Below are 13,614 nucleotides of genomic sequence, written 5' to 3' on the forward strand. Positions count from 1 at the left end.
TTCTTAACTGCTTACTCCATGAAGACACAGTGGGGATACTACAGTAAAGGCACAGAGAAGTGCTGTTCATGACGACTGAGCCAACATTGACGGAACATCAAGCACTGTGGTAAGTGCTTCGCCTATAAGTGAAGCCCTCACAACAGTAGGGCATGCGTGTTATTAATTCCCAGTTTACAGATGGGAGAAACCAAAGCTTACTGAAGATACAGACACTGCCAAAGGTCACCCGACAGGCAATGGATTTGAAGCCAGGCCTGTTTCATTCACACATTTAATCTTTTTGCTACACATTTCCTTACACCAGCCCCTCCCTGCGAACGCATGATAACTACAGTAGTAGCTATATGAGCACTGATAGTGAGTGTTCACAGTTAGCAGAGAGGGAAGATGTTAGTCTATAGACAGGATGTGGTAGCTACTGAGAGTCTGGAGTGGGTATTGATGTATATTATGTGTTTCAAGCTGTTTAATTCTGGGTAGACCGTTTTCGGCGCTAGGCTTTTCTATGATATGAAAGCATTTCCTGTATCAGACCCCCAGAGAGCAGGTCTGTAAGTGAACAGATACAGATCTTTCTTGGCTCCATTAAATGGAGATACAAAGTTAAATCAATTCATATTCAAAGTATGGTGAGAAGCTGATAGCAACTTGCTTCAGGGACCCAACTCGACTTGCTCGCGTTCCTGGGTTAATAGGAAGAAGCTAGTTTCTCTCAACATCTTCAATCTCCCTCCCTATTCACGGGCGGGCGTTGCTATCACCGGCAACATCTGGGCTTCCTGAGCTCACATACACCTAACGTAGAGAAACAATCTCACTGCCTCTTGCCAGGATGCTCTCTTGCAGGGCCAAGCCACTACGTTTGAGTTTCGTGTCATTAGACAGTGTGTCTCTTGGATGGAGCAGTGTGACCAGCGAGTGACAGCTTGCTAACATGTTGGAATCAAATCAGGTACAAATGTTTCCTCTGTGTTGTGAGGTGCCTGTTTTATAATCTTTGGGGGCCCCTACCCCCCGACATTGATTCTAGATGAGACACGGCTGCCTGGCAAGCCCTCTTGAAGTTAAAGCATAATTAAAAAAATAAAGAAATGCAATTCACACTTATCAGAGCCCATCACTCTGCCTACAGCTTTAGACAGATGACGCTTCTGGGCCAGGCTCTAACCAACTTCATTGCTAATTTGACCAGGCGCTGCTGCGGCTGAACTTGGAATTCGTGGCCCAGGATCTTCAGCAAATTTTTTTTTTTTTTTTTTTTTTAACCGCGCTTTCTTTTTCTTTTTCTTTTTTAACATCTTTATTGCAGTATAATTGCTTTACAATGGTGTGTTAGTTTCTGCTTTATAACAAAGTGAATCAGCTATACATATATTCCCAGATCTCCTCCCTCCCACCCTCCCTATCTCACCCCTCTAGGCGGTCACAAAGCACCGAGCTGATCTCCCTGTGCTATGCGGCTGCTTCCCACTAGCGATCTGTTTTACGTTTGGTAGTGTACATATGTCCATGCCACTCTCTTACTTCGTACCAGCTTACCCTTCCCCCTCCCCATATCCTCAAGTCCATTCTCTAGTAGGTCTGTGTCTTTAATTCCTCCTGGGCAACAATTACCTGGGGCTTTCTGTCTCTAGAACGCTGGTTAACCCTTGCTTTCTCTGGCAGGATGTAGTTTTTGTGATGTATAGTTTGGCCCGCTGGGTGATGGCGGATGCCATGCATGATTAGAGCAAGCAGCCTCAAAGAGCTGTGCCCGAAACTGCTGGAAACCTAGAGGCTAGGGGACATGGAAGCAGTTCCCTCTCCCTTCCTCCTGGGACATGACTATTAGGAAGGTGGGAGGCCACAGGGACTCTTTGATTGACAGTTGAGCTAGCTGAAAACGGAAGCAACCTTAAGAGTCGGCTGTGTAGATGGTAGGGGTCCCAAGGCTAAGTTGGGATTCAGAGCCTGGCTGTGTTTGGAGAACTTGTGAGCATCCCTCACTGTCCCTGGGTCTACAGAAGGTGTCTGAGGATGAACGCAGGTGAGGAAACAGAAAGGATCCTGTGGTCTGTTCTACAGCCCAGCCCTGGGACAAAACCTCGAAGTGTGGGAGAGGGGCTATAGGCAAAAAATGAAGGGCTGTTTTCTCAAAGGAACATGTTACCAGCTGATAAAGTTTCCCAGCGCGGGAGAGTGTGGCATTCTCTCCTTCTGTGTGTAAACACAGCAGGGCTTCAGTAGGGTGGGTACTGAGGGTCCTGGCTGGCACACCCCTGGCGTGGACCCGGGCAGTAGGGGAAGTATCCTAGGGTTCCCCTTAACTGCATTTTGTAGGCAGCCTCACTGAGGGGACTGAGCTAGAAGAATCTGAATGGGCTGAAGATGAACATGTGAGACATATTTGGAAACTTCTAGCAATGTCTGGGGTGAGGGTGGGGAGGAAGCTTTGCAGTTGGGATGAACCATAAAATTGAAGAAGTGATGTACATCGTTCCTTACCGGTGGGATGGACTTGCGGGGCTTGGGGCAGTGTGGGATCTGTCAGCCTTGGAACAGAACTCATGGAGGGCTAGACTGTGACCCTGTTCTATTTCATGCATGTCTCATGTTGCCTACTGGTCTCATTTTGACTATTATCCCAGCTCACTTGGAAAAGTATATAAACTCTCCTGAATTCACCTCCCCGCTTGACACTTGTTGACTCAGACGAGTCAGCCACGTCTTCAACCGTTTGGGCACAGAAAGAGGGTAACGTCGCCATGGACCACAGAATAAGGTCATTTATGGAGAATCCCATGGTGAAAGCAATGGGAAAAGACTGAATAGGCTCCTGAAGGATCTTAATCATCAAAAAAACACTGGCTGGTAGCTTTTAATTACTTTGCAGATGTTGAATCCTATCATTGAGGAACAAGCAGGCCTCCCCTGTACTGATTACAATGAAAACATGTTTTTAAAAACAAACACTTTACTTAAAACCAGGGATACTTTTCTAATTAGAGGAAAGATTAACTAAATGCATTTTCTCTTGTAATTTAATCCGTTTTAATTATCCCGAGAATGTTTATGATGAAATACTCAACTTTCTCCTAGCTGCTACTTGGTGAGGTTTCTTTCTTTATTACTCATGAAGGGAAAGGCTGAGAGATCGTCAGTGGTATGAAGGCCTCTGCGGGTCTGGTTATAATGATATATAGAAATGCGTGATGGCAAGGATAGAAGAGGAGAGCAATAATCCCTGACTTCGACTGCCGGGTTTTCAAAATGATGGTACCCGGGCTTCCCTGGTGGCGCAGTGGTTGAGAGTCTGCCTGCCGATGCAGGGGACACGGGTTCGTGCCCCGGTCCGGGAAGATCCCACATGCCGCGGAGCGGCTGGGCCCGTGAGCCGTGGCCGCTGGGCCTGCGCGTCCGGAGCCTGTGCTCCACAACGGGAGAGGCCACAACAGTGAGAGGCCCGCGTACCGCAAAAAAAAAAAAAAAAAAAAGATGGTACCCTATTTTCCAAAAGCAATAAAGGCAAGCCTTTGAAAAAGAGCTTGTGAAATAGAATGCTGTGAAAGAAGTGGGTTAGTATAAGAGTGAACCCCATGAGGCAGGCAACTTGGGAGAAAATGCAAAATCTGTTTCTTCCATGAACATCTGGGATACCCGGTATGACTCCTGATAACCCAGGAAATGAGGCAAGGAATGGCAAAGAAACCCCAGATATGACCCCTGGGTTGTGCTCTAAGGCGTCAAGCAATTGCAGCCTGGGAGGAATGCGGGTAATTGTGAAGTTTATTGGGCTGAATAGGGACAGACCAGTGAGAGTCTTCACTCTCCAAAAAGCATGTGTGCTACTCAACTGAGTTGAAGTTGAGGCTCCTAGGTCATTCTTTGATGCACAGAGCCAGGCAGATAGAATCTTAGAACCCAGAGTCATGAGGAATGAGAAGGAGTAAGGAAAGGCGAGACCAGGACAAGGTGTTCTAAGACACACTGAGCTGACAACATCCTCAAATGTAAGAAATACCAGATTTCTTCTTAAAGGAGAACAGATTCCTACCAAAGGCCTCCAGAATATGTCTGTGGTCCCTATATGGAGAAACACTGGCTTAAAGAACTGAAGTTTTATTCTCTTCAAATAATAACAGAATTCCAAAGTAATATTTCAAGGGAAAAGTTCTTTTTCCTTTTGAAGTATACTTATGGTCAAAAGGAAACCCAGAATTAAAAATAAATTCTCAGAGAACTCTTGGCTACCCCTGGATATGTCCAAGAGGTCTAGCTTGGGGAACTTTGGTTGAAAGCAGCAAACCCCAGTTTCACAGTTGTATTAATATTAACCTGTATTAACCTAAGGATATTCAGAGGTTTGGTTTCATGTACAATTGGGCTGTTTGGTAAAATAAGCAGGTTCAATTCCAGGTAAGAGAGGCGGTTTCTCTGTTAGAACCAGATGCCAGCAAGTTACAGAACAAACCTTTGGGAAATGGAGAGTGGGTAGGTGTTATTTTCGACATGCTGCTAACTGCTTGATGGATTGAGGGCAGACGTGTGAGAGGGAGACTGAAGGTAGCAGAAATGTCTTAAAGAGAAGTTGATTTTGATAATCCTCCCCTGTGCTCTGTCTCACGTTGGCAGTAGATAATGATGGTGATAATGGGGGATGATGATGAAGATGTTCGTCCACATTGATTTGGCTTTTACTTTATGATGGGCACTGGGCCAACTACTTTACATATAACCCAACGAGGTAGGTCGTATTCGGTATTCTCATTTTACAGATAAACTGAGGCACACAGAGGTTAAGAAATCTGCTCGGATTTGATCTCAGGTAGACTGACACGAAAGACTGTGTCTTAATCCCTTCATTATCACGCTTGCATTGCTCAAATGCAAGTGACGTGGATATAGTCAGATGGACCTCTACTTTAACACCATCTCTTTTTTAATTAGGAAACACCAATATATCCAAAGAAGGTACACAGATCGCCAATAGGCACAGGAAAAGATGGTCAACATAGCTAATTATTAGAGAAATGCAAATCAAAACTACAATGAGGTATCACCTCACACCAGTCAGAATGGCCATCATTAAAAAGTCTACAAGTGGGCTTCCCCGGTGGCGCGGTGGTTGAGGGTCTGCCTGCCGATGCGGGGGATGCGGGTTCGTGCCCCGGTCCGGGGGGATCCCACATGCCGCGGAGCGGCTGGGCCCGTGAGCCATGGCTGCTGGGCCTGCTCATCCGGAGCCTGTGCTCTGCGACGGGAGAGGCCACAGCAGTGAGAGGCCCGCGTACCACAAAAAAAAAAAAAAAAAAAAAAAAAAAAAAAGGCTACAAGTAAGAAATGCTGGAGAGGGTGTGGAGAAAAGGGAACCCTCCTACACTGTTGGAGGGAATGTAAATTGGTGCAGCCACTATGGAAAAGAGTATGGAGGTTCCTCAAAAAACTAAAAATCGGGTTGCCATATGCCAAAACCGTAACTCGAAAAGATGCATGCATCTCTATGTTCACAGCACACTATTTACAATAGTCAAGACATGGAAACAACCTAAATGTCCATCGACAGATGAATGGATAAAGGAGATGTGGTGTATACACACACACACACACACACACACACACACAAACACACACACACACACACACACACACACACACTGGAATATGACTCAGCCATAAAAAAGAATGAAATAATGCCATCTGCAGCAACATGGATGGACCTAGAGATTATCATACTAAGCGAAGTAAGTCAGAAAGAGAAAGACAAATACCATATGACATCACTTATATGTGGAATCTAAAATATGACACAAATGAACCTATCTGAAACAAACAGAATCACGGACATAGAGAACTGACTTGTGGTTGCCAAGGGGGAGGGGGTTGGGGAAGGGATGGAGTGGGAAGTTGAGGTTAGCAGACTTCAGCTAATTTATACAGGATGGATAAACAACAAGGTCCTACTGCACAGCACAGAGAACTATATTCAATATCCTATGATAAACCATAAGGGAAAAGAATATTTAAAAAAGGAATGTATATATATGTATAACTGAATCACTTTTGCTGTACAGCAGAAATTAACACAACATTCTAAATCAACTATACTTCAATAAAAAATTTAAAAAAAGAAACACAAATATAAACCACTGAAGGAAGTTTTTCAATGCACAGAAGCATTCTCTAGGTAAATCAGATAAAAACTGGAGCTGAGATGAGCAGATAATCAGACTAACAAAATTCACAACGTATCATCGGCAAAACCAACACTCTGCTGTATCCACCCCTTTGATGTAAAGTGTATCAGTATATTATGGGAATCTACCTGGAGACCCTCCCTGACCTTATAGAAGAGAGAAAGATTTGATTGTCCTGGAGTGGACCATTCCACGTGATGCATATAAATTTGCATCAGAAGTAATAAATTTCTGGAGATGGACAGGTCCTTCGAGATCATCTCATCCAAGTGTGTTCTAAATCTAGTCAATCACATAGTGCATTCGTGACATTTGCAATATCTGCACTGTTATTTACTTAATATTTTTCTTCAAATTTACTTAGGCCTAATATCACTACCTGCTTTTTCAACATCCCTAAGCATTAATGCCCATGTAATCATGAGTTTAACGAGCTAGTTATGGTTTTTCCTAATACTTCTTTTTAAAAGCCCCATATATAACCAGTCAGTAAAATACATGTGCACACCAACAAAAACACCTCATGTTTGTGGACCACACTCTAGAGAGCAGTGATGTGGTTCACCCCCCTCATTGGCCTTGGGAAGAAACTAAGGTCAGAAAGGTTGGGTGACTTCTCAAGGGCACCCAGAATGTTCGTGGCACAGTCAGGCCTAGAACACAGAGCTCCTGTCCTCTGTCCATTTATTCTTCATGATACCACAATGAATCAGAGAGCAAGTGATGAGAAAGTGCCCATCATGAACATCTGATGGAGTTCATTGCTCCGGGGCCCTCTCTGCATCCCCTTTGGCTTTAATACAAAGTCTTGAGTGTATATCGTGGAACCCAAGACTGATAGTCTTGGAAGAAATGTTGATTCTTTGTAAGAGCTCAAGCGACCGAGTACTCACTACCTACACTCAGGGAGTGCAGCCCATTTTTCAACAGCTCTTATTCTTTGATGTTTTCCTTTCTTTTGAGTCTGGAATCTTCCTCATGCTAACTCTCACCCATGGGTTTCTGTTCTAAGAGTTCCATACTGTTTTTAGCTCTTTGCTCTTGTGAACGCGGTGATACCTCGTATCAAGCTATCTACTTGTTGGATCTGGCCTTGTCCCTGTGGGCCACGTGCTAGTACATCAAGGGGACCCTCTGAAACATGAAGGTGATGGTACAAGGAATGCTCCAACTCACTGTCTCCCCACAGAACTGTAACTGTAAGACTTCTTCCCCTCTTTTCTTTTTTGATGAGACCTCCTTTTCTGCTGGGGCATATGTTACTAAATCACGTAGAAAGTCATACCAAAAAAATGTTTCCATTTAAACTAGAGGATGGTTGAGCCATAAAGCCAGGGGGAGCTTTGTGTCTATCTAGTCTACCTTCCCCTGAAAGGCCCTCTTCAACATCTAGGCTAAGAAACTAAACACTTTCAGCTACAAGAGTCTCACTACTTGTGAGGCAGTTTCTTTCCCTTTCATTATATTCCACTTTTTGCATTGAGTTGACAATGGGTTCCTATAACTTCTACCTCCAGGGCCTTGTTCTGAGTTTGGGTAGGAAACCTGGGCAGACTGCCTGACCCAGACGTGAAGAGAGCTTCTGGGCATGTGGTGATTCCTGATCTTCAATGAAAAGGCTCACGTTTTGGCCTGCGTGTAGGGGAAAAAAAAAGCAGCAGTGGAACATGTCCTACTCTCTGCTGCCCATAATCTTAAACAGTGAAGAACTATCACTTTAGGCTTTCACTTCAAAAAATATGGAGATCTTGGGGCTTCCCGCCTGCCGATGCAGGGGACACGGGTTCGTGCCCCGGTCCGCGAAGATCGCACGTGCCGCGGAGCGGCTGGGCCCATGAACCGTGGCCACTGAGCCTGCGCATCCAGAGCCTGTGCTCCGCAACGGGAGAGGCCACAACAGTGAGAGGCCCGCGTACCGGAAAAAAAAAAAAAAACGGAGATCCTAGGACAGGTTCCAATAAGAGCTCCCGGAGGAATAGGTTAATGAACCAATCAGAGAATTAGCTGCTTCCAAAGACCCAGTGGGAAGGATGGCTCCGCGGTGGCTAATTTTATCTCAACTTGATATCTCATTGTAGAGTCATGAAAGCTCAAATGTTGAAGGATAATAGCTACAAGAAAAAAAAAAGTTTCCATAACTTAAATGAAGCTGGAATGAGATGCAGAAGCAGCTGTACTCAGTCTGAAGTTGGTTTTTTTTTTTTTTTTTTTCGGTACGCGGGTCTCTCACTGTTGTGGCCTCTCCCGTTGCGGAGCACAGGCTCCAGACATGCAGGCTCAGCGGCCATGGCTCACGGGCCCAGCCGCTCCGCGGCATGTGGGATCTTCCCGGACCGGGTCACGAACCCGTGTCCCCTGTATCGGCAGGCGGACTCTCGGACTCTCAACCACTGCGCCACCGGGGAAGCCCTGAAGTTGGTTCATTTTGACAGTCGTTTTCTTCCTGACCTGTTCCCTGTAGCTCCGATGCTCTCTCCCTCTTGAACTGTGACCCTGTCTACTCCTGATGACAATCACTTAATCAGCACATCAGATTGTCGCACGGCTGGTTTTACCTTGGGTAAAGATTCATTTTCCTTATTAACATCACAAGAACCCAGTTCTTTCCCCAACCAATTAAAGAGGAAAAATAGAAGGGTCCCAGTGCGATAGAGGGAAAAGAAAACTGTTCTGACTTGTGGTACAGGGGCAGGTTACTCAGTCCCACACGATCCTGGGAGTCCAGTCCTCATGATTCTGAAATGCAACTGGAGGTCAGGACCACATAGAAAAAGTAAACAGGCTGGAATAACCATTATAGACATTGCTCACTACCCAGATATCAAAGAGTTCAGCTAGGGTCAGAGCCCAGTTTTGGTGGATTTACTCTGTGTGTGTGTTAGCCTGTATTATTTAGAGTGGATATCTGGACAGCTTACGATAATAGCAACAACCCTCAATGAGCATTTTGCTTTCCTCCGTGTAATCTCCAGCAATAAGAACTTTGGTCTCTCCCTGTATTTTGCTCGACTATCCTGCTTGAGGAACATGTTAACATTTACTCTGTTTCTTTATAAGAGATGTTTATCTGAGTTTACTCTAGTTCATAGAGATTTCTGAGTTATTCTACGGTTCCTTTATGCCCTGGTGTTATAGACTCTGAATAGACTGCTGAGGTTGAATCCACAGTATTAATAAGGGGTGGTGGGAGGGATGGCAGGTGATAGGAACAACAACCCATTTTAGGATTATGTTTAAAGAATGAAACTAATCACACCATGTGCCTTCTGATTTATTCATATGAGTAAACTGCAGCCTATTCAAATAATGCTAATATATTCCAAAGAGATACGCGAATTGTGGTTGATTTAGATTCAACGTCTATTTCTCCTCTCTGCAATTCTGGAGATTTTTGCCATACTCTGTATTTAACTTGTTAGAAAGAGTTAATAAAAGATCATTGCTTGGTAGAATCCAACCTGTTGGCAAGTCAGCTCTACCAGTTAACGCTGAAATGTTATACCTTATATTTAAATCTTTAGCAATATGTATTAAATATCCAAATATAAAAGAATAATTTGGTTGAAAAATTCCAGAAACGCATTTGACCAAGCGTGGATAGATCCTGGTGATTCTACTGGATTGAGTTTTGGAAGGCTGTGCTTTTATCCTCATCCCTTTCCCCCCTGCATCTGGCTTCTTGCTTCCTTGGGTAAAATAAACTTGATACACCAGGACTGATGTGAAATGCTTAGCTGACTCTTTGCAATGACCCTAAGAAAACTGTCGCACCATGACCTTTTGAAAATAGACCGCAGACAACCCAAGCGCCCACTGCTTTGCCCTATCCCGAACCTCCCAATGCATTTTTTTTTTTTTTTTTTTTTTGCAGGCTAGGTGCCATTTCATTCTTACTTATTTTCTATTTTCAAAATATAGCATTTGAGGCTCTGCTTGAAAGGGACCAAAGAGCCTCTCTTTATTTTCTGACCGTCAGTATCCCCGAGGAGGAGGACTGATTCTGGGCTTGTAAATTGCGGCATTCACTTAGAGTGAATCGACAGGAGAGTCTGCTCAAAATAAAAGATTAAAACTCCATGAAACAGCTCTGGGGGCAGAGGATGAAAAGCAAAAGGAGCAATTACATGTGTACGAACACCTCTCGACTTTGAATAGCAAATCTCACCAACCAAGGAATGCTTGGCTTTTTCTGAGCAAAGCCCGATGAATGTAAATCTGTGAGGAGGCGGCACTGATACCTACTAATAAAGCCACAGAGCCCTAATTTCTCACAAGGACAGACTTTGGTGATAAAGATCTTTATGCCATACGTAGTGCGAGCTCATGAAGTCACGAGAGATCACAATTCTGAAGGAGAGACTTTCCTGGGACGTCACTAGCTTCATTTGGGGGCGCTTTACTTGGCATATGCATCTGCACCTTCTCTGTTTCTCAAGAGCTCACGGAGCTGTGAAACTTGAACTAGACACTTCAAGTAGCAAAAACACCTTTCTCTAATTCATCTCACCCAAAGGGCTGGCTAGAAAGAATCATCTCCTGTGTTCTCCTGCTGGCCACACCCTCGCCATCTTCTGTGAGACTCAAGTTACCATCTTCCCATTTCATCTTCAAAGGCCCCAGAGGCATTTCCACGCAACAGCTGTTCTCTCTCCACTCGCTCTCTGTGACATTTGAACCCTTCCCTTTCTCTTGGCCCCCGATGGCCTTCAAGTCACAATTGGTTATCCTTTCTCTAAAGTGAATGTTGACCCTCTTCTCTTTTCTCCTCCCTCTCTGCCATCACTTGCGCAACTCTCCAATTCAGGGGTTGGCCAGTTTTTTCCTGTCTTTTTTGCACCAGACAACAAATGGCTTTGTGGACCACGTTGCAATGACTTAAGGCCAAGGTGCAGTGCAGAAGCTGATGATACATCCACACATGGGTGTGGGTGTCCTCTACTAACACTTTGTTTAAGGGACACTGAAATTGGAATTTCATATGACTGTCATGTGTCAGGAAATATTTTTCTTTCAACCCTTAAAAAAATGTCACTATTCTTAGCTCGTAAGCCACAGAGCAACAGACAGCAGGCTAGATTTGGTCCGCACCCCCACCTACAGTTCTCCAACCTCTGCTCTGATCCATCAGGGCTGCCCTCCTGTGAGCTCTTCCCAGAGTAGAGATGAGTTGTAGGTAGGACAGAGTCAGCAGGCACCCCTGCGGGATGCTAAACCCTCGGCAGATGCGGGAAGGGGAGAGCAAAGGGGAGGCTGGGTTGTGTGAATTGAGACAAAGGGGGATTTTCTACCTAAAGGTTACTGGTTGGCAAGAGCTCTTCTGGGGAGGGAGGCTGGGGGCAATGGAGGTATGAGGGCGGGGAGGGTCTGTATTTAGATCACACCAAGCATGCAAAAGTATATGAAGAGGAGCACCCCTGAAGAGCGGGAGCTATTAATAAGGATTTTAAACTGTCTCAGTATTGGGCTGTGCACTTCCTCCCCTTGAAAGCCTTCTGAATTATCCCCAGACTCTGCAGGGAACTGAAGATGAAAGCGGCTGCAGGGGGAACGGGATCTGGAGCACCATTGAACGATTGCAAAAACAATTCACTGCCAACAGACTGTCCCGGCAGGGTCCCAGTGCTATGGTCGTGGCCTGGATAGGCACGCTGCCCCTCGGATGCCCAATTAGATAGAATTGGGGGAAACCTAATGCAGAGAGCACTTTCTCTCTGCTTGACCACCCAAATGAACAGCATGGGAAACTGAGTCTGAGCTCATGAGTCAGCCCTGGAGAAGCTCCTAACCCTGCCTCTCACTCCAGGTGCCTGGGGTCTTGGGGCTAGGACAGAGGGGAGGGCCCCCAACTCAATGGCTAGAATCCAAGGTAAGTTCAAGGGGCCATGTTAGTAGTTTGGATAGAGACTTCTCTGAGAGTTTCCATGCAAGCACGTGGCCTCAGCCAGCTTGGCATGAAACCAACCCCAACCCGGGACAAAAGCAAAACCAAAACCGAAGAAACTTGAGAAGTATTACTCCTTAAAGAAAATGACCTTTTAAGAAATATTCTCAGTCATCAAGCTTTATATATACAGAGAGGTGACTGAGTGAGAATGAAATGGGGCCAGAGGAGGAGACATTTATCGATGGTGGTGGTGAGGGGAAGGGTCAGGAGCCCAAGGACAGAGCCTTGTCTTGGGACAACAAGGGGATGCTCAAACCTATTAGAGGGGTACCTGGTTACCCAGGAAACCTGGGAGTCCTGCCCTGCATCCAACCTGGTCTAAAAGAAGTGAGTTCAATTGTTGCCAGCAAGCAGGGATCCGGCTGGGAGGGTACTCAAAAAGGGGAGACTTGAAGACCACAGCCATTTGGGGTGCTTGAAACCTCCAGGCCCTGACCATTTCCCATGCGTGTGCATTTCCCTTCTCCACGATTAGTAATTTGGATGGATTTTCCTATCCGATCTGCTCCCTTTCCTCCCCATCTGGAATTCTGGAAAGAAGGGAAAGCCTTTTCCAATCAGGACCTTGCTTTTCCCTTCCCTATGCCCTGGGAGATTTGGAGAGGCAGCAGGAAATGCTGGAGAGCGCTCGTGTCCCTGCAGGAACAGCCAGTTGCAACGCACAACCATCACTATAGATCTACGATTTATGAAAATAAAGCAAATATGTGCCTGTTTCGGTGCCTGCCGTTTGCCTACCAATGGTGCAGTGTTCACCATTCCAGCCCTCTCGGCATTCACATTTGCCATCTTTACAGGTCCCGTGCTCAATGCAGCGGGGGTGGCACACGCGCTGGTCACAAGCTGCGCCTGTCCAGCCCTCTTCACAGCGGCAGGCTCCCCCGATGCAGACGCCGTGAGTGCCACAGTCTACTGAGCACACTTCTGGAAGAAAAACAATGATTACAGCTCAACACCACAGCCGGCGAAACCCTCCACCGGAGGCCAGACCACACACATGGCCCGGGTCCCTGGAGCTGGCCCAAGGCCCACAGGTATGTCATCCTGGGCGGCCTGTCTCTCCACTGGCTGGGTATTCATCCACTGTGAGGTAGTTTCTAGAGCAGCGTTCTCACAGTGGGGTCCCTGGACTGGCTGCAGTGCCATCACTGGGGAACTATGCGGAAATGCAACTTCTTATGCCCTGGTTGGTCCTCTTGACTTAGAAACGCGGGGAGTGGGACTTAGAAATCTGTTTTGTCGAGTCCTCCAAGTGTCTGTGATGTACCCTGAAGTGTGAGAACCACTGCTCTAGGGCTGGAGACCATCCCAGGAAGAGGTCAGACATTGTTGCTCAACCAGTTTGGTAAAGCCACCCGGGAGGTGCCCACCTGAAAAGATACCTGCGGAGGCTGACTCCCCAGCCAGCTGGGATTCTTTTCCCTGTTGAGAGCCTGAACTGACCAGAGGCCGGTCAGAGACCCAGCGGCTCCAACCTCGCTGATGACTGCAGGC

General features: G+C 46.1%; 1 protein-coding gene across 3 annotated transcripts in view; it reads right to left on the bottom strand.

Moving 5' to 3' along the window:
- TENM2 (teneurin transmembrane protein 2) overlaps positions 1–13,614 on the bottom strand; it is a gene marked incomplete at both ends in the record, with an annotated part of 1,201,679 nt that overhangs the window by 144,300 nt on the left and 1,043,765 nt on the right. For 2 of the 3 annotated variants that reach the window (XM_082835729.1, XM_082835731.1), the window contains one exon: positions 12,859–13,044. In XM_082835729.1, coding sequence (XP_082691855.1) covers positions 12,859–13,044 — 186 coding nt within the window. Of the gene's footprint in view, positions 1–12,831; positions 13,045–13,614 lie in introns of all 3 variants that reach the window. The other variant, XM_082835730.1, reaches the window with a different exon arrangement.

Source organism: Leucopleurus acutus (assembly GCF_964270905.1).
Source record: "Leucopleurus acutus genome assembly, chromosome: 3".
Lineage (NCBI taxonomy): Eukaryota > Metazoa > Chordata > Mammalia > Artiodactyla > Delphinidae > Leucopleurus > Leucopleurus acutus.